This window comes from Ursus americanus, chromosome 14 (genome assembly GCF_024610735.1).
Source record: "Ursus americanus isolate L20-20 chromosome 14, mUrsAme1.1.p, whole genome shotgun sequence".
NCBI classification, from domain to species: Eukaryota; Metazoa; Chordata; class Mammalia; order Carnivora; family Ursidae; genus Ursus; species Ursus americanus.
This window is the reverse complement of record NC_142140.1, coordinates 57,234,167-57,255,252: the sequence shown is the minus strand read 5'-3', so window position 1 is coordinate 57,255,252 and position 21,086 is coordinate 57,234,167. Positions and strand designations below refer to the sequence as shown.

Below are 21,086 nucleotides of genomic sequence, written 5' to 3'. Positions count from 1 at the left end.
TGGGATCTGAGATCCGAGGATCTGACGTTCTGCCTGCTGTGGGCAGGGAGTTCTGTGGGGAAATTCATAGCATGTCCCAGTGAGAAGAGCCAAGGGGCGGTATTTTCTGACCCCCTTCTCAGCACGGCCAACCTCACTCCTGTGTAGGAGGGGATTGGCCTCTAACTGGTGGGCTTCGCTGTGTGCCTGAAGTGAGCCCTTAGCGCCAATCGACTGCCACTCCTGATCTGATTTTCCCTGGGATTAAACATTAACCCCCATGTTTGGCCTTGCGGGGGCTTTATACAACCCTTCGGTCAATCGTCCCATTTTACGGAGTCTCAGAGGCGAGAAGCGATGTGGAATCACCGCCAGGTTTATTGCTGAGCTGGGGGTGGGACTGAGGTCACTCAGCACCCAGTCCAGAAAGCTGCTGTGCACAAAATGGGAGAGTAAGTTATGACCTGATGAGAGACCATGAGGCAGACATCCCAAGTTGGCCAGGAGCAGGCACATTTCTCTTGGGATCCACGGTGCGTGCTGAATTGTGGGGTTCATTCCACAAATGTGTTTGGAGGCACTTTTGTGCTCAGGGGCCATCAGTGGCCAAAACAGACAAGAGCCTGTTCCCTGGGGTGAGCAGGTAACATAGACAGATAGACAGAGCCCCTCCCCACCTCCAGGTGCTCCGCTAGAGTGACCGAGGGGGGCTGCCTCTGGCTGAGGTGCTCAGGATGGCTTCTTAGGGAGGGGACCGTTGGGCCGAGACCACCAGCCTTGAGAAGTGTGGTGGGTTGAATTATGAGTCCGCCATTTGTAAGTTGGAACCCAAGCCCCTAGGACCTCAGAGCATCACTGTATTTGGAGATAGGGTCTTTACAGAAGTGATCAAGTTAAAATGAGGTCATTGGAATGGGCCCTGATCCATATGACAGGTGTCCTTATAAAAAGGGGAAATATGGACAGGGACACAGGGAGAAGATGGGGTCTACACAGCAAGGGGAGGTCTCAGAAGGAAGCAGCCCTGCTGACACCTGGATCTTGGACTTCCAGCCTCCAGAACTGGGAGACAATAAATTCTGTTGTTTAAGTCACCCTGCCTATGGGATCCTTTTCAGCAGCCTGACTAACCAATTCAGAAGGTGAAGGATGAAGGGTCAGGACAAATTCAGGATCTGGAGACGTGGAAATGCCTCTGCACCCCTACATTGTGGGCTCCTTTCCAGAATGTTCTGGGGCGGAGCTGGAGGACACACCCCCGCAGCCCCCGCGGCCACGGGAAGGAAGCTGGGATGACCACATCCTCAGCCAATGGAGGACCTCTTCCCTGCGTCGCTGTGACCCTTGGACCAGCCAGCCATAAAGCAATCACCAAGATTTGATGGCGGCTAGACGTGGAGGGAGGGGTGGGGACGGGACAGAGGGGTGTGGGGCGGGAGAGGAGTGGGGGGCCGGCTCTACTGGCCGCCCTGAGCTCAAGGCTGTCATGGGGCATGGCCCCAGGGACTGCGGACCCAACTTAAGCTGGAGGACAACCTTCCTGTGGCCGGCTAAGAGTGAGCCCCAGACACCAGGCTTGGAGAACAGTGTCCCTGACACGCGAGGCCTCCCAGTTCCATCCATACACATGTCCCCACCCAGACCCCCACAGAAACTTCTAGAGCCATCAATGACTGACTGCCACAGGCCTGACCATCAGCCTTCTCACCTTGGAACAGACCCTCAGCATCCCTGCTCTCACCTGCCCCTTGCTCACTGCACTTCAGCCCCATGCCCTCCCTGCCGTCCCCCCTGTTTCTCTCTGCATGGTCTCTTCATCTTACTTTTTCTTGCGCTCAGGTACAAATGATTTTATTTAGCCACTGTCTCCCCCCACTGGAACATCAGCTCCACCAGGGTGCGGAGCGGGGGATGATTTGTCTGCTATGCTCCCCGCCGTGTCCCCGACACCTGGCACAGAGCAGGTGTCAGTAAACAGTGACCACGGGGATAAATGAATACATGGATGAATTCTCAGCGATAATATCCTTCATCCTTTAGGGAAGATGGAGGGAGCTCCTTCCCTGCCAAGTGCTCCTCTCTTGGAGTACTTGGAGACCCTGGTTCAAATCACCGGTCTTCACCCCCCCACCCCCCTCACCCCCGCCAGAGCCCGGAACTTCCTGGACACACCGAAGCACATGGTGTAGGAGGAGGGAGGATGGGCAGCCCCAAGGGTGAGGTGCTAATCACTGGGCATTGACCAAGGGGTGGATCAGAGTTCCCCTGCCCCCCCAGCCCCACGCCTGCCCCTGCCACACCCATATCACGCGGGTTTTACTCACTGCCCGGCCTGGCAGTACACCAAGGGAGGGTCCCGGAGGTAGAGGAGGAAGCGGGGGTGGGGGGAGGCAGGCGGGGAGTTGGCCAGCTGGGAGCTGCTGTTCCCAGACCTTCTGCTTCTTCTTCCTAAAACTGACCTTAAAGGGAAGTGTAGAGAGACCCCTCCAGTAAGAAGTCAAAGTAATGGGGAGGTGACAGGGTGGCCAGGGGTAAGCCCCCACCCGGAGCAGGGGAACCGGGCGTTGTCTCAACCGTGGCTGACTCACGGAGTGGCACGGTGAGTCATAACCCCTTATTAGCCTCTCCGTCCTCGTGTGCAAAGTAGGGACTGCTGTCAAGACCAGACCTGTGCTGAGGCCAAAGGGCTAAGGCGGCCGGAAAGCGCCAGACAGGCGTCTGCCGAGGGTCTCCGGTTTGGAGCACCAGGGATCTCTTGCAGGTGGACGTACTGGTCATGATGGAAACCAGTGCGAAGGCCGTAGATGTGGGGACCCGGGTCTGCTGAGATTCCTTCTCAGCACCTCGCGTGCTTTAATTTATCAACCCCTGCCAACAATTTGGTGAGGCAGGGCCTTTGCCCCCTTTTGCAGATAAGGAAACTGAGGCAGGGAGAGGCAGGGTCATGGGCCCGTCGTCACACGGCGGCACACGGCAGAGCAGGACGCGCCCGCAAGCTCGGCTCTAAGCCTTCGCCGTCTGACCGAAACAGCACACAGTACGGTGAAGTTTCAACTTAATAATATAGTGGGTTAATCCAAACAATTGGATTCATAAATCTGAACAGTGATCACTTCAACGCTCATCAATACCAAGACTTTTTTTTTTTTTTTAGATTTTATTTATTTAATTGTCAGAGAGAGAGAGTGAGAGCACAGCAGGGGGAGCCGCTGAGGGAGAAGCAGGCTCCCCACTGAGAGAGCCCGACGCAGGACTCGATCCCAGCACCCTGGGATCACGCCCTGAGCGAAGGCACACACTTCACCGTCGGAGCCGCCCAGGCGTCCCAATACCAAAAGGTATTAATATTTCACTTTTCAAAATACTAACTCTCACGTATCCCTAGTGTCTTTCACACTCAAAACACATCTCAATATGGACCCTAAATTCTCATCAGAAATCCTTGATCTGTATTTACAGAGTTCATAAATTTACAGTTTCAAAGGTAGATTCAGGTACCCAAGCTGTTCCGTATGTACCAAAGGTCGTCCATTAACCGAACTGAGTATTGGTCTTTAAGTGCAAATTAATGAAAACGAAGTCACATTTCAAATCCAGGTGGCCAGTCACACCATAGACCTCAAGTGCTTTGATAACCTGTGATGTGGACCCGGCCTCGGGCAGAGCACGTCTAACTCACCGAAGCCGTGAATTACGGAGCACTTCTTCCGTAAAGGGCCAGGGAGCAAATACTTTCAGCTTTGCAGGCCACGGGGTATTTCCTGCAGCTACTCACCTCCGCCAATGTCGTGGGAAAGCTGTGGTAAGCAACAAGTAAACCAAAGGGCGTGGCTATGTGCCAATAAAGCTTTATTTACAAAACAAGTGGAGGGCCAGAATTGTCCCACAGACTGTAGTTTGTCAACCGTGCACTAAACTCTGTGGTTCTCTTCGGACATCTTCGGTTGTCCCTTCCACAAGCATTCGTGGGGAAGCTCCTGTGTGCCAGGCACCGGGGATACTACGTAGGTCCTGTCATAACTTCGCAGATAATCCTAGCTGGAGACTTTCTAGCTCTCCACCCCACACCCCTTCCTCTCTCTGACTAGTTAAGCACCTGGACCAATGTTGATGCAGGGAAGGATCAAAGGCATTTTTTGCTAATGAAACAATTAACGAAGATTTGTATCCCCTAGGATTCTCTGCCCGGTGCAGACACTCAATAAATGTCTGCTGAATGAATGCGTGCCCTGATAAATAAATAAAATATATGGTGTGTCAGGTGATGCTAAGTTTCTATGAAGAAACGTAAAGCAGGATGGGGGAATGGGGACTAAGGGGGGAATTGCAATTTTCAAGGAGGTGGTCAGGGAGGGCTTCATGGAGGAAGCAGATATGAACAGAAACCTGAAGGCGAAAAGAACCAGCCACAGGGAAATCTAGGAAAGGGAATTCCGGAAGGAGAAGACAGCAAGAGGCCTTGAGGCAGGACTGTCCCTGGTGTAGGTGAGGCCAGCGTGGAGTGAGGGAGAGGGAGAGCTGTGGAAGACAATGCTAGGGTGGTGAGGGGGAGGGCACAGCTCCTGGAAGGACTTTCGTGTCATAATAAGGAAAGTAGACGGTGGTGGCGAGTGAGGGTAGGAGCCAAGCCAGGAAGAGGGCGAGTCAGAGGAGAGTGCTGAGGGGGCTGGACCAGGATGCAGGAAATGAACGTGGTTTGAAGGCAGAGCTCTCAAGACTCTAGGGTGATTGTAATAAACACGAGCAAATACCACTGAAAGATAAAAATAAGTACGAGAGAGTGGAATGTAATGAAAGGAGGTAAGTGGCAGATATTCAGGAAATAGAGCAAAAGGGCACAGAAGTCAGAACAGTGATAATGACTAGGAAGGAGCTTCTGAAGTTCGGGGACGTTCTGTGTCTTATTCTGGAAGGTGCTTATGCAGATCGGTATACACATGTAACAATTCACCGAGTCGTACAATTACTATCTGAGAGGTCTTGTATTATATATAAGCTTATATATATATATATATACACACACACACACACACACATATACACACACATTATATACATATACACATATAATATGTAACATATATTTAATATTATGTTTATATTATATTATAATTATTATTTAGATTTTATTTATTTATTTTACAGGAGGCCGAGGGAGAAGCAGGTTTCCCGCAGAGCAGGGAGCCCGATGCGGGACTTGATCCCAGGATCCTGGGATCATGACCTGAGCTAAAGGCAAACGCTTAACTGACTGAGCCACCCAGGTGTCCCTATATGATATTTTAAACAATGATATTATATTTTAAACAATTAGTCTCTGGCTGCAAACTAAGGCTAATAGTGTGCCACGAGATCAAATAATTTCAGTAATTTCACTGATTCAATAAAAGAACTTGACAGTCAAAAAAAATAGGGAGAAAGAAGCCAAAGATGTGTGGGTAGGCAAGAACCTTTTTGGCAGGTTCAGAACTGGCCATTCTTGAGTACCCTTCATGGCCTGAGTAGTGTCAGGGAAGATGAAGACCTGCCTTCAAGGGGCTCCTTCGTTGTGAAAAGGCAAGGCAGACAGATGAGACCCACCAGCAGAGACCCAAGGAGAGTCTGTTCACGCTGATCGCCATAATCCATGTTCAAGTGTGCAGTATGAGCGGGAGAGAACTCTGTGGACAGAATTAATTAGGGTAAGTGAATAGTTAGCTTCCCGCCCCTGCCCCCTGCCATGGAAAAATCAGAAAATCAACTGAAATTTTTATGCCGGAAAGGGAATCCAGTGACTCATATTGCTGCCACGCATCTGAAGCTGAGGATTGGATTTCAGGTATGGCTGGATCCAGGACATCAGACCATGTTGTCAGGGAATGATTGCACTCTGTCTGCTCTGCTGTGTTCTGGGCGGGCTTCATTCTCCTGTCGTGGGGTAATGATGGCCAGCACTCCCAAACCTACGTTCCTTGTAGCCTGGCATCCCCAGCATGCCCAGCATACCCTTTCTACAGATGCAGAAAGAGGAGGTGCACAGTGAAGTGACTTCCCCAGCATCTCATACAACACTTGTGAGGAGTGAAGGAAGAGTTTACACACTGGTCCATCTGGCTCTGAACCCTGAGCTCTCCACCACTGAATTATACTGCCTCCTGTGGACCTGTCCTCAGGCTGTAGAGGACGTGGGTAGCATTTTCTCAATTTCAAGAGTTCTCTCATCTGAGTTTTTCCCAGTCTTTTCTGACTTCTAACTGCCACGTGTGTGAGCTAGAATGTGGTACAGTATGTAATCGCCGGTCAGTAAAGATTCAGAAAGCAGTTCCTCCGTGCCCTAAATTAGATGCCGGGGTTTTCCAGACACAAAATTTGTATGTGAGATTGAATATCATAATTTCATGGTGTTTCACAAAGCAGCCAGTGGCTTTTGGACGTCTGACCACTTGAACACATCTGAAACACACACAGAGAAGGATTTGACCCAAGCAAAAAGTTGAGAGCTAAAACAGATCTGAGGTGCAATTCCTTCGGGCTCCTTGAGAATGTAAATGTTCCCAAGAAAAATAATATATTCACCTAACATCTGTCATCACATTTTAACTAGATCTAGTTATATCTAAGTAACATCTGAGAGGAGTGGTTTTTGCCCTGGGAGAAAAGCTAAGAACTAATCTTTGAGTTACAATGGCTTCAAGTTCCACAAGAAAATGTAAATGCTCCAGTGAAAAGGAATACATATGCTTGATATCAGTTATTCACCTTCAACCAGAACTAGTCATACCTAACTAATATCTTCAGCGGGGGTGAATTTTACCCCGGGCAAAAACCTAAGAGTAAAGCTGGACTTGAGCTAAAGGGGCTCCTCCAAACCCCATTACAAAATGTAGTTGTTCCCAAGGAAAGGAATAAATGAGGGGCGCCTGGGTGGCTCAGTCAGTTGAGCAGCTGCCTTCAGCTTGGGTCATGATCCTGGGGTCCTGGGATTGAGCCAATATCCGGCTCCTTGCTTGATGGGAAGCCTGCTTCTCCCTCTCCCTCTGCTTGTTGCTCTCCCTGCTTGTGCTCTCTCATGCACACTCTCTTTCTCTGTGAAATGAATAAATAAAATCTTTTAAAAAAAGGAAAGAAAAAGAAAAAAAAATACATGAGCCTGATATCAGTCATTCACACTTTAGTTAGAATTAGCTCAAAGAGCTTTGAGTGCATTTTCCCTCTGTACTGTTAGAAACCACCTGAGGTAACTTTAGGGATGGACAGGAAAAGGGATCAGTGAGCAAGACATGGTTCCAGGGGAACTACCTCCTGGCAGGGCTCAGCTGGTAATCATTGATGCTTTAGTGTTCACACCAGAATAAAGCAATAATGGTGAAAGAGAGGCATCTTCTTATTTAAGGAATGTTACAAGGGAGGCATCTAGTCCTGGTGGGAATGCCGAATTTGGGGACACAGGTGAAGCAATTTACTGTTGCAGGAAAGGCAGCTCTTAAATGCTAATCGAATACAAGATGAGCTTACATTAGGAAACTTGAAAAACTGTGAAAAACACACGATCCTTGCTTCATTTGTAAAGTTTTTTTCTTTTTTGTTTCAATGAAATTGTACTTCTTTGGAAGAAGTGCAACAGACACATGGCTTCAAATTCCAGGAGAGTAGATGACGATGCAGTAGAAAGCGTCTTCCTCAGGGCGTCTGGGTGGCTCCGTGTGTTAAGCGTCTGGCTTTGGCTCATGTCATGAACCCAGGGTCCTGGGATCAAGCCCCGCATCGGGCTCCCTGCTCAGCAGGAAACCTGCTTCTCCCTCTCCCCCTGCTTGTGTTTCTCTCTCTCTCTGTCAAATAAATAAATAAAACCTAAAAAAAAAAAAAAAGCGTCCTCCTCCTAGAGCCCCCAGCCCTGAAAGCTACCGCCATCCCCAATGTGTCTCACTTCAGAGGTAATCTATAAACGTACATTCATTTTCCCTTTTCTCACTCACACGTGGTATCCTGTGTGCTGCACTGTCCTTTTTCACTTCCCTGGTGCACTGAGGAAGATATTGTCTTCAAGGGGGTGAAAACTAGTTCTAACAGGGTGAAAAAGGTCTTCTTTTTATGCAGAAAGCACAGATACACGTAGAGCACATGAGCAGATATATAACCTAAGTACGGTATTAAAATTTCAGTGGGGGGAAGAACACAAAAAACAGAACAGTGAGAAAACCTGATGGAACAACATACACTCAGTATTGCCCCATGTCAGGGGTGCCTGGGTGGCTCAGGTGGTTAAGAGTCTGACTCTTAATTTCAGCTCAGGTCTCGATCTCAGGGTAATGAGTTTGAGCCCCCTGTGGAACTCCATGCTGGTGTGGAGCCTACTTTTTAAAAAATGAACATTGGGGCGCCTGGGTGGCACAGCGGTTAAGCGTCTGCCTTTGGCTCAGGGCGTGATCCCGGCGTTATGGGATCGAGCCCCACATCAGGCTCCTCCGCTATGAGCCTGCTTCTTCCTCTCCCATTCCCCCTGCTTGTGTTCCCTCTCTCGCTGGCTATCTCTATCTCTGTCGAATAAATAAATAAAATCTTTAAAAAAAATAAAAATAAAAAAATAAAAATAAAAAATGAACATTGCCCCGTATCAGTACATACAAATAATCTTCATTCCTTTTCAAAGCCACGTAACATTCCATTATGGGAATACACCAGACTCTATTAACCAATCCCCGGTGGATGGCTATTTTGTTGTTTCTAATGTTTTACTAAGTGTTTTCTGTATGTAATTATTCATTTTATATTCCGTACACTTTTTATTGAGGTAGAATTCGTTTACAGTAATAATGCACAGGTCTTAGTTCTGTTCAATTTGACGAGTTTTGACAATCCTACACACTCATGTAACCACTGCTAAAGATAAGATCTAGGGGCACCTGGGCATCTCAGTCAGTTAAACATCTGCCTTCAGCTCAGGTCATGATCCTGAGGGCCCAGGATCGGGCCCCGCATCGGGCTCCCTGCTCAGCGGGAGAGTCTGCTTCTCCCTCTGCCCCTGCTCCTGTGCTCTCTCTCTCGTTCGCTCACTCTCTCTCTCAAATAAGCAAATAAAGCATCTTTAAAAAATAAAAAATAAGTAAAAATAAAAACAAGATCTAAAATATTTTCCCCACCCTAAAATGTCCCCTCATGCCCTGTCCACTCAGCTCCCCACTATACCTGAGGCAGCCACTCTCTATCTCCAAGGATTTCTTTGCCTAGTCTCTGGATTTCATATAAATGGAATTATACAGTGTGGTACCATCATATGGTAAATGCATGTCCAACTTTATAAGAAAACTACCCAGTTTCCCAAACGGGGTAGAACGTTTTGATTCCCACCAACAACGGAAGAGTTCCGGTGGCTCCTTATTTCCCACCAGTATCCGATGTCCATTTGTTTTATTTGTTTTATTTTAGTCGTTCTTGGGTGTATCGTTAACATTTTCACGTGTTGGTAACGGCTCAGAACCAACCAGGTAAAAATTAAAAACAAAGTCCACGCCGACACGATTGTGCTTGGGAAATGCTACAAACTCCGTCTGCTTTAAGAACACAGCAGAGCTCGTGAAGCCTCTGGTCAGTCCCGCAGAGCTACTGTCTGAATGCGGGGTTCCTTCGTCTTGTTCGGCTAGATCACCTTTCGTGCTGTGTTTCACACTTGCACGTGTCCGTGGAAGCCCCTGTGGGAATGCTACTTTGCATTCCAGCTTAATGTTGCCTTGAAGTACGCGTTCCTGTCCCGTAAATGAGATAATACGATGCCAAGGGCATCAAAAAGTCCTCCGGTCCCTCACTGCTTATCTTTATCGGACTTGTTCAGATATCTCTTCATTGGGGCATATAAATGCCTTCTAAAGTCCATAATTATATATAAAAACATTTAAGTACAAATATCTTGGGGAGGGGAACTAGGGGGTCTAAATGTACAGGAAGGGGTGAGTGAGCGATGCCAGACCCTTTCCTCTGGCAGGTTTGGGTACGAGGAGGAGGAAGAGCTGTATCTGAAGGACGCCAGGCCTCCTGGGGGTCAGCAAGGAGGGGGCAGCGGAGGCAGGGAGAAGCAGAAGTCAAAGCTCACCTACTGCCGACACCTGCTGTGCCTGCCTGGGAAAGAGCCTCCACGGCAAAGGCTGAATAAATATTATGGCTGGGATCACGAAAGGCAAGCCAAGCCAAACAAAGCCCTTAAAAATCCAGCACAGGGTGGTTACAGAGGAAGCAAGGAGGATGGGGAGGCTGAGCGTGAGAGGGGACAGTGACCCCTGCCTCGGCTGGATCGCTCTCTGGGGCGGGGGCGCCCCCGGCCCCACCCCCTCCATGCCGGGAGCTCTCCCAGTCCAACAGCCACAGACATCTCCCAGACTTGGTCCAGGGTGCCCCGGGGCGCAGCTGCTGTCATGTGTGTCCCCGTCAGAGACAAGTACCGCACCAGACGTGGCACACTGTGGCCCCTCATTAAATGTCTGTTACGTGACTGCGTGGTGACGGGTCCCCTGAGAAAAACACAGCAGGATGGGAACTTCTTGAGGGTGAGGAGGTGTTCTCCTGACGGCTGTGAGGCTGGCACCCAGCATCGTGCCCCACACACAGAAGGCTGGATTCAGCTCTCCTGCACTCAGTACGCTCCCAACCGCTTCCTGCTGTATTTAGTGCAAACCAAACTCCTTGCCTGCTCTGCCCCCCCCCCAAGACCCTGAACGAGTTTGGCCACGCCCCTTCCCCTGCCTGCCCTTCTCCCTCTCTCCAGCCCCCTCTCTCTGCTCCAGGCACAGGGGCCTCCTCACTGTTCCTTCAACATGCCAGACTGGGTCCTGATCCCAGGACCTTTGCATGTGCTGTTTCTTCAGCCTGCAACACGCTTCCCCTAGATCTTCCCATGGCTGGCTCTTTTTCATCAATCGTAAGGGGCACCTGGCTGGCTCAGCGGGTAGAGCATATGGCTCTTGATCTTGGGGTTATGAGTTCAAGCCCCACATTAGGCGTAGAGCTTACTTAAAAAAAAAAAAAAGCTCACCTTCTTCAAGGAGGCTTTTCCAGCCTTTGGTTGCCTTTCACTGTGATCACACGCAGTTTCTTGGTAGCATTTACTCATTTATCAGTGTCTTGATTTATTTATGTGATTATGGTCTAGCTTGCTCTGCGCTTTATCCCTAGCCCCTAAAACGGTGGTGGGCTCGATGAGCAAGGGTTGGTTGAGCACCGCTGCTGTGTCCAGCCACTGCCTAGAGACAGGGGACCCCCCGCAGAAAACAAAGGAAACTCCATTCTAGCCCATTAGGCCCTGGAGGTAGGGAGGAGAGAAATGAGGGAAGAGGAAAACAGGTAAAGGAACAAGACAATGTCAAACAGTGAGGGGTTCCCGTAAACAGTGATGTCACAAAAAGCTGTGGGGCTGCCCCCCCCCAGGAGGGGGCGGTCACACATAGCCTCTCAGCCATCTGGGCTGAATATACAAAGAATGACAGAATCAGAGGTGGGAGGGAGGGCAGCTCCTGGCAGGCAGAACAGCAAGTGCAAAGGCCCTGGGGTGAGACCAAGTTTGGCTCAATCAGTATTCGGTGAATAAACGAACAATAGAAGATTCTAGAAGGAACTGATTGCTGCTTAGGTTTGCTTGTGGAGGGCTTGGAGGGTAGGTAGGGGGTTGCCGGCTCCTGAGGGAAGGGAGTTTCTGGCAGAGGGGGTGGCTTCAGCAAAGGCCTGGGCTGTTCATCAAGGGTTTGTTTCATCCTGAGAATGGACGGGACCCAGCCAGGGGCCCTGGGCTCTCCTGGAGACCCACATCCTGGGACTCAGAGGAGAAACAGTCCCTGAAAGTAGGGGAGAGGTCATGGCAGAGCTGAGGCACCCCAGACTTTGGCCTTTGCCCATTGCCGGCTAGAAAAGCACAAAACATCAAGATAACGGTCTTCCCTCCCTTCCCCCAGCCTGCCCTGGTGTCACTGGCCCTTAACCCTGTCCATCTTGCCTGTCCCCCAATCAGCACCCAGAGACGGGCTGTGAGCTCCTGATACTATTTCAGCATCTTTTGGGGGTGGTTACAGAGCCTCAGAGAGGAGCAGAGCGGAGCCGGGGCGTCCTAGTGGTGGGGTGAGGCTCCAGCCCGGGGCAGGTTCGGAAGGCGTCTGGAGGCAGAGCTGGCTGGCCTCATGAATGGGGATTTGGCAGCTGGAAAGGTGAGCCCTGCCCAGGTCCGTGGGGGAAGGAGGTCAAGGCCCAGGAAACCCTCCCCAGGCTCCCAGCGTTGGAAGGAGTCTCACAGCCCCCCTGTTGTACAGATGGGAAGACTGAGGCCCAGAGAGAGCACAGAATGGCCAAACTCGTGCCTCCATCCTGGGGCTGCTCTTGTCTTTGCTCCAGGAGGGGGCACTTGGGCAGGATGGGAGGGTAAGAGGGGGCTGGTTTCATCAGCCACATAGCGGTTGACCAGGCTGCTCACCCCCACGCATGCGCCCGTCTGGCACTTTTAAAGAAATTAGCTCGCAGGCCCTGGGAGGGCCTGTGTCAGCTCCACAGCCCATCTGGAGACGGAAACCCCAGGGGCAGGGTGGGCTGGCCGGGGGGCTGGGGGGGGTGAGTGTGAGCCACATGGACCTCGGGGTGGCGTGCAGATGGGAGGTGGGAGGAGAGGGGGCAGTGTGATCCTCATGCCTGTCCCCTCCTTGCCCCAGATGGCTTCCTCCACTGGTCCCATGGACCCCATTGGCAGCCTGGAGCTCCTGGATCTCCTGTTTGATCAGCAGGACGGCATCCTGAGACATGTGGAGCTGGGTGAGGCCTGGGACCACGTCGAGGACCAGGTGAGGACGCGCTGGGCCACAGAGCCAGAGCTCCACTCGGTGCAGCGTGTGGGGCTCACAGAGCTCAATTTCAGCAAAGCACATCATTGTGTCGCATGTCTCAGCTACCCTAAGGGGTAGGTGACATTAGCTTCTTCTTAGAGGTGAGGAAACTGAGGCCCAGAGAGGGGCAGTAACTTGCCCAGGGTCACACAGCAGTTTGGGGTTGGGTTCAAGCCTCGTGGGGTGTACCCCATGTCGTATGATAGTGTTCAGGCTCCGACGACCCGGGAGGAAGGAGCATGAGCCCTTCCGTCTTGCAGAAAGGACAAGCGAGGCCCAGAGAGGATCCATGGCTTGCTCGGAGTCACTCAGCAATCCAGAATAAAGCGTAGTGCTTCTAATTCCCTCCCATTCCTCTCTGTCCTAGCAGGTCCTGCCAGGCCCAGACTCTGACGATTTCCTGAACTCCATCCTGGCTTCTGGAGACTCGGTGCCCAGCTCCCCGATCTGGTCCCCTGCAGCCAGTGACAGTGGCATCTCTGAAGACCTGCCCTCCGATACCCAGGACACCCCTCCACGCAGCGGGACATCCGCCACCCCCACCGGCTGCCAGACCATGGAGACAGGCAAAGGGCTCTGCCCCCCCTATCATCCTGGACCCGCCTGCCTCGCCAGTCCCCCTGGACCGGTGGCCCAAGTGCTGGAGGCCTCTGTGGCCATAGACCTGGGTAGGCCCTGAATCTTCGCTCATTGCCCTCACCTCGTTCCAGGCGCCGTGCGCACATACCCACCCTTTGAAATAGATGCTGTCATGGGCCCATTCCCTGGATGGTGAAATGGAGTCCCCGTGAGGTTTAGGAATGAGTCAGAGCCACTGAGCTGGGCTGTAACCCTGGCAGGCTGGCTCCCGCCCCAGATGCCACGCTGTCAACCTCATCTTTGAACTTCCCGTGCCTGGATCATAGAGATGCTCGATGAAAGTGTGTGAGGTCATGGGACCCTGGGCCTCGGGACGCTCTTCCTGGATCTGGGGGAAACTAGCCTTATGCAGAAGACACCCCCCCCCCAGCAGGGCATCCTTTGTCCCCTTGAGCCTTGCAACAAGGTGGTAGCTCTTAATAGATTCATTGGAGAATTGACAAAACTGAGACTCAGAGAGGTTTAGTCACTGAACCAAGGTCACACAGCTCTGCCCCGTCAGGATAGAAACCGAGAGCTGTCACCCCGAAGTCTGTTCTGGAGAGCAGCCTGCCTGTACGTGCCAGGTGGGAGGGAACCTGGGGTGCGTTAGACCTGCTCCCTGCCCCCAGGGGGAGATAAGGCCGATCCGGCAGCAGACCTAGTCTCCTAGGCAATAAGTGCTGCTCCCTCCTCGGTTGGCAGTGGGTCCCTCAGCAGTGTCCTGAGGATTCTGGTTCCCAATTTCCCTCAGCGAGAAGCCTGAGGCAGCAGCTGGGGCCATCGCCTTCAACCCAGGCCTGGGGGCCCCAAGCTGTGCCCCAAATCCCTAGCACATTGTGGTCAATCCTGGGAGTCTTTCTGTAGGCGGCAGGTAAAAGCTGGGAGCTCAGGGGCCCCCACCTGACGTTTCTCTGTGTTTGTCCCCGTCTGCCCTGGTCAGAAATGTGGAGCCCGAGCCTCTGTTCTGAGGAGCAGGTTGAGATGGCGGACCCACCCCCATCCTGCAACCTCACTGTGAAAGATCTCCTCCTCTCCGGCAGCGGCGCCGCGGACCTGGTGAGCCGCCCGACCCCCCCCCCCCCCACCGACCGAACATCGGGGCTCAGAGGGCTTCATGGGGCCCCAGTGCCTCCATTTCAGAGATCGGGAGACTGAGTCACACACAGGGGAGGGCACTTTCCAGTAGTAATAATAATTAAAAAAAAAAAAAAAAGCTAAAACCAAGCATCCACTACAGGCCAGACATTCTTCTAAATGCTTTCGATGTATCATCTTTTAATTCACGGTAATGCTAAAGATTGGGGCTCTTGTTACATTAATTTTACCCTTGAGGAAATGGGCACAGAGAGGGTCAGCAATTTGCCTTAAGTCCCACAACGGCCGCTGGCTCGATCCCTGGGCTGGTCTATAGGTGCATTGCACACCAACCCAGGGCCATCTGTCTTTCCAAGGGATTTGAGTACCCATAAACCAGAGCTGATGACGCAATTAGTGCCCCCATTTCACAGATGAGGAAGCAGTTGGGCTGATCAGTGGCCTGGAATTCTGGGTAGTGGGGACTGATTCACAGGACTGACAGGCTGCCCCAATCTGCACATTTATTCCGGGGTCCACCGTTCCACACAGTGACATTTCTAAGACTTCGGCACTCGGATGACATTTCTAATGTTTATCTTTCAGAATTTAAATTTAATTAAACACTTTTTTAAAATAGGCGAATGCATGCACACAGCCCGAGTTCCAAAGGCACAAACAGGCGGGGGGGGGGGGGTCTTCTCCCTCATTGCCGATGCCAGACACCTCCCTTCCCACACAGGTTCCAAGGACTCCTGCCAAAGGGATTCCTTCTTTTTTTTTTTTTAAGTTTAATATAATAAGTAGCATCCCACCCTTAACACTGTTTTTGTCCCTTTATTTTTTTTTTAAGATTTTATTTATTTATTTGACAGAGACAGACAGCCAGTGAGAGAGGGAACACAAGCAGGGGGAGTGGGAGAGGAAGAAGCAGGCTCCCAGCGGAGGAGCCTGATGTGGGGCTCGATCCCGGAACTCCGGGATCACGCCCTGAGCCGAAGGCAGACGCTTAACGCCTGCGCCACCCAGGCGCCCCGTCCCTTTATTTTTTAACGAGAGTTTATCGTGGTGACTGCTTTATATGATGATACGGGGGGGAGCCCCGTCTTTTTCACAGCTGTGTAGTACTCCCCGTTGGGCACACCCCGCTCATGCCTTATTTGATCTGTCCCCTATTTGTTGGGTATCCCCACTATGTCCAGCCCTTTGCTCTTACGGCCAGCACCGCAGTGCATTTTCAGAGCCCAGAACAGGGCCGGGCACCTAGTAGGTGCTCAATACACGGCTATCAAGTGACTATTCGTTAAACAGATGAAAAGCCTGTGCCTCTGATCTTTTGTCCACGCGTGCGAGTATCTGTAGGATCAGTTCCCGGCTCAGAGGGCTGGTGCTGGCTCTCATGAGCCCCAGTGCCCATGCGGACCCTACAGCAGACGAATCAATATTTTCTCAAATCTGGTGCTAGCTTCATTTCCTAGAGGCTGTGGGTTTCCCTGCCCCCAGCGCCATGTCCCTATGTTTCCCACAGCAGCAGCATCACCTGGCGGCCCCCCACCTGCTGTGCCCCGGGGCTGAGCTCGGCCAGGAGCTGGTGCTGACAGAGGACGAGAAGAAGCTTCTGGCCAAAGAAGGCCTCACCCTGCCCACCCAGCTGCCCCTCACCAAGGTGAGCCGGGGCTCCGGGCCCCGCCCTCTTTCCTGCAGCTACCTGTCCAGGAGTCTCACCTGTGGGCCTCCAGCGCTAGAATGTCAGGCCGTGTCTGTCGCTGAAGCCGGGAAATTCATGCTAAAGGCCAACTCGGTAGGCAGGGCTTGACATCCGGGAGCCAAGGGTGGGCTTCAAGGCAGCGGAGGCTCGGGCGCGGGGAGCCTTCCTTGTGCCTTTCACGCTCCATCATAGCTGCTTGCAGGCCAGAGCTCACAGCAGGGGTGTCCTGCCGGCCGGGTACTCCTGCAGACAGGCTTCGACTGGGCTGGGCTGCAGTTGATGAATGTTCAAATCGATTGCTAACGTTTCTCTGGCCGGGAGTTTTCAAGAATCCCGTGACTATGGCCACCATACTCCCACATCTCCACATGCAACTAGCTCGCCGCAGCCCCTCCCCTAAAAAAAAAAAACCCTATTTCACTCAACTCAAACTGGGTTTGCCATTCCCACTGGAAAGACTCCTTAGTCTCAGTACCAGCCCGGGAAAGGCGCTGTTCCCAGGCGTTGCCGGAAGGTGGCGCCATCGCACTAGTGTGCAAAGTCTGGTAGCCAGTTCCTCACTGGGATTGGGGTCCGGGGAAAACTTCAGGACCCAGGACCCTCCCTGCAGACTCTGCAAGAATTTAGAGGGAGTCACCTGGAGTCTTTCCCCAGGTCCCTGGGTCTGGGAGGGCTACCACGGGAAGAGAGCAGGGGTCAGACAACCGAGTGGACCCTTCTCCCCATGTCACTGTGCAGTATGAGGAGCGAGTCCTGAAAAAAATCCGCCGGAAAATCCGGAACAAACAGTCTGCCCAAGAAAGCCGGAAAAAGAAGAAGGAATATATTGATGGCCTGGAAACTCGGTAAGCCTGGGGGCCTGGGATGCCACACTTGGGGTGGGGGAGGGGGACAGAGGCCAGGGAGAGGGGTGCAAAGTGATGAAGGTCCCAGTTTGGGGGGCCTGACAAAATGAGAGGTTTTTTTTCGCTCTTGGGGTGAGGTCATTTTTCACGTGACTTGCAAGGACGGAAAGATGCCTAGAGATGGCAGAGGGCTCGGTCTCGGGGTCCCTTTAGCCCCTAGAATATGAAGGAGAGAGGAGAATGTATGACCCATCTTGTTCTGGCTCTCTGCCTGAAGATGGGGTGCTTCCTCCCCTGGTCCGAGTGTCCCTGGTGCTCAGACATCACGGCTTCCTTAAATGTGTGTGTTGGGAAGGACAGAGGGAACATCATTCCCCTCGGAACTTCCTCAGCTGAAAAACTGTGACCCCAGTTTCATCCAATCACCTCTCTCTTAACTCGCATCAGGGGACAGGCTCCTCTTTCTTCTTTAACAGAAATGTAACAGGTGGGCACGCTCACTTCCTCACCCGGGACTGACTTGACGGAGTGTTACAGGTCTGTCTGGATATTCTGTGTCTTCCCAAGTCAGTTTTGGGATGGGCTACATTTCTGGGAAGTTGTCCATTACAAATGTCTCGCCATAAAATGGTTCGCAGTTGTCTCTTATTATTTTGCTAAGCTCTGCATTATCGGCGGTCATACCCATTTTAAGAAACTTATGCTGTTCATTTGAGCCTTTTCTTTCTCCTTCATCTTCTTGATTCATCTTGCCAGAAAATTATTTATTTACTTATTCTTGCCAGAGAATGGCTTTCTGGCTTTTCTGCTCACCCGCCTATATTTTTGTATTCTAGTTCTTGCATTTCTTTTTTTTTTTATTTTATTTTATTTATTTATCACACAGAGAGAGTGCATGTAAGCACAAGCAGGGAGGGTGGGGCAGAGGGAGAGGGAGAAGCAGGACCCTGGGATCATGACCTGAGCTGAAGGCAGACGCTTAACCGACTGAGCCACCCAGGCGCCCCTCGAATAGGCATTACTGCAAAGAGTAGAGTGGCTCGAGCTCAAGCGGAGGGTGAGGATTGTGGCTTGGTTCTCCTTGGACTCCCGGTCATCCTACTCCTTGGTCTTCTGGAAGCATCCCTGCCCAAGTTTGGCATTCCATTCCCAGTCCTGGGGGCACAGACCAGAATGAAGCCCCCACACCAATTCAGACATGGGATCTAGGAGCCAGGCAGATGGTTCAAATTCTGGCCCTGTCCACAGACCGGCCAGGTGACTTTGGATGAGTGACATCCCGTATCTGGCCTTGGGTTCCCCGCCTGTAAAGTGAGGCCTCACAGGGGAGGGTCAGCTGGGCCGGTTGGTGACAGGCATATTCTGAAGGTCACTGTGACATTGTCCCTGCAGGATGTCAGCCTGCACTGCCCAGAACCAGGAGCTTCAGAGGAAGGTGTTGCATCTCGAGAAGCAGAACCTGTGAGTCTTGGTCCAGCTGTGGCAAAGGACAGGGGAGAGCTGGTCCCCAGAGTCCCTTGCAGGAGAGGTGGACAATGTGGGGGACAGCCTCTGTGATGGCAAAGCAGAGCAGGGGGTAAGGGCTCCACCTAGAAAGGGGGCAGGCTGCATAGAGGAGGGCACTTGGACTTGGGGAGAGGGGTTTCCGGTGGAGGAAGTGGCTAGAAACACGGCATGCCACACTGGAACTGTGTGTGTCTGGCTAACAGGTGCAGTCATCTACTCAGCATTTCTTTAGCCCCTTGTCTGTGCCAGGCATTGTTCTGGGCACTGGAACCAAAACAGTAAACAGTCTCCTGACTTAGAGAACTCGTGGTCTAATAGGAGACATACTCAAGCCAAATGAAAATACATGCAAGATTATTTTCACATAGTGACTGTCACTGAGGGGAAGAGTGAAGCCGAGTGAAGGCATTGGAGAGCGAGTGGGGGCTGTTCTGGGCAGGGAGGTCACATAAGGTGACTTTTGAGATGAGACCTGATGGATGAGAAAGAACCAGCTACAAGAAGACCTGGGGGAATAGTGTCCTTGGTACAGAGGAAACCAGCATGTGCAAAGATCCTGGGATGGGACCAGGTCTGGTGTGTTGGAGAAAAAGCACATGGGCACGTGTGGCTGGAGCAGAGTGGGCGAGGGGGGGAGAGGGAGGAGGGGAGGGCAGGGGGTGACGGGGCAGGTCAGGCAGAGCCTTGGGGGCTACGAGGTGGACTTGGGCTTTTACCCGAGGGGGGTGGGAGCCTGGGGAGGGTGGAGAGAAAAGTGCCATCTTACATTTGAAAAGTGCTATCTGGTTAGTGCTTGGAGCATGAACCCTAGGGGGGCAGGAGGGACCTTGGGGGGGCCAGAGTAGAGGCTGGGGCTGGCATTTTAGTGAGAGATGATGGCAGCCTGGATCAGGGAGGTGGGGTGGCAGAGAAGTGAGTCGGTGCAAGGGGGTGGGGTGTTCAGGGAGATTTACTGAGTAAAGAGGGAGAGTTTGAGACTCTAAAGACCAATGGGGCTGTGAGGGATCGGACATCAGCCAGGCTGGGAGACCCCAGAAATGGATGGGAATCACATCACAGCCCCATGGGGCTGAGCCAAGATCCTTCCATTCCCACTAAGGTCCCTCTTGGAGCAGCTGAAGAAACTCCAGGCCATTGTGGTCCAGTCCACCAGCAAGTCGGCCCAGACGGGCACCTGCGTAGCGGTAAGTCCTAGTCCCCAGGATAAAGGGGGTCCTTGGCCTTGGCAAAGGCGGTCTGTGCGGGGAGCTGAGCCCCAATTAAAGCACGATCCCATCTTCTGGGCCTCGGTTTCTTTGCTCACGGGGTGGGGGGGAGGGATGGGGTGACCTCCCCCATCTCTGCCAGGTCCTGCTGCTCTCCTTTGCCCTCATCGTCCTGCCCTCCATTAGCCCTTTCGTCGCCAAAAAAGCCGAGAACACCGGAGACTACGCACCTGTTCGAGGTAAGTGGGCTAGGGACTCTCTGTCCTCAAAAGTCCTCTGGGCTGCACCATGGGCACAATCCCCTTGTTTCCCCAAGGCCTTATACTGGGCCTCTGGGGGATGGGGGGACCCCTTGCCGCTTCTTCCTGAGGCTGGGGCTAGGGAACAGAGGGACACCAGTCCCCCACCCCATCCCTCATGATCCTCCAACCCTTGCTCAGTTTTCTCCAGAACTTTGCACAACGACGCTGCCTCCCGCGTGGCCCCCGACGCCACACCAGGCTCCGAAGCCCCAGGACCACGGTCCAAGGATGGCATATCCCAGGAAAGGTCTCCAGGCAGCCCCACAGCGGACTGGGAATCTCAGGGCATGTCGGCTCTGGACAACTTGACGAAGGGGCTGGACAACTCGACCCTGACCCCAGACAACTCCACTCTGGTCCCGGACAACTCGACACTCTCCCAGAACAATTCGACACTCATCCAGGACAACTCGACGCTCGTCTCGGACAACTCGATGGAGAAGCAGAACGGGGCCACCCTGCTGGGCTGGACTGCACCTGAGCCAGCGCTCAGCTCTGGGCGGGTGGGCTTGGAGGCAGCAGGGGAGGAGCTGTGAGCGCTACCCTCATATGCCTGCAGACCCCTGTGCTTAGGGGCCCTTCTGTGGACAGCGATGGGCATAGGGTGAGAAGTGAGACCTGGCGGAAGAGTCAGGATGGAGACACACAAACTCACGGACCCAGATACACACAGAACACACAGGGCAACCACAGGGCCACGAAACCCAAGAAATACACAGACTCAGGCAAAGGAACAGGCACATACAGAATGATCCACAGACCCAGACAGACAGACAGACACACACACACACACACACACCATGCCTCAACAGCTCCCCTGCCCTGGGACTCCTCCCTGACCCTTGCACACAGGGAAGAGAAACTGGCTGAGGCTGTGAGGACGCTGGCCCACAGCCACCCCTCTTTTCTAAGATTGCAGAGATCCTTAATAAAGTATTTTGACAGAACACGGCTGACACAGAGCAGCGTAGGGTGGGGGCTGAAGCAGTCTCGGGCTCCTCAACTCTAGGAAAGAG

General features: G+C 52.5%; 1 protein-coding gene across 1 annotated transcript; it reads left to right on the top strand.

Annotated features, from left to right (window-relative positions):
* Positions 1–12,023: 12,023 nt before the first annotated feature.
* Positions 12,024–21,017, top strand: CREB3L3 (cAMP responsive element binding protein 3 like 3). Its single transcript, XM_045804301.2, has 10 exons — positions 12,024–12,143; positions 12,639–12,767; positions 13,180–13,477; positions 14,371–14,486; positions 16,033–16,170; positions 16,951–17,057; positions 18,450–18,518; positions 19,663–19,747; positions 19,911–20,007; positions 20,209–21,017. The coding sequence occupies exons 1-10, from the start codon at positions 12,117–12,119 to the stop codon at positions 20,604–20,606; spliced, it is 1,464 nt and encodes a 487-aa protein (XP_045660257.2). The 5' UTR covers positions 12,024–12,116; the 3' UTR covers positions 20,607–21,017.
* The last annotated feature ends 69 nt before the right edge of the window (positions 21,018–21,086 follow it).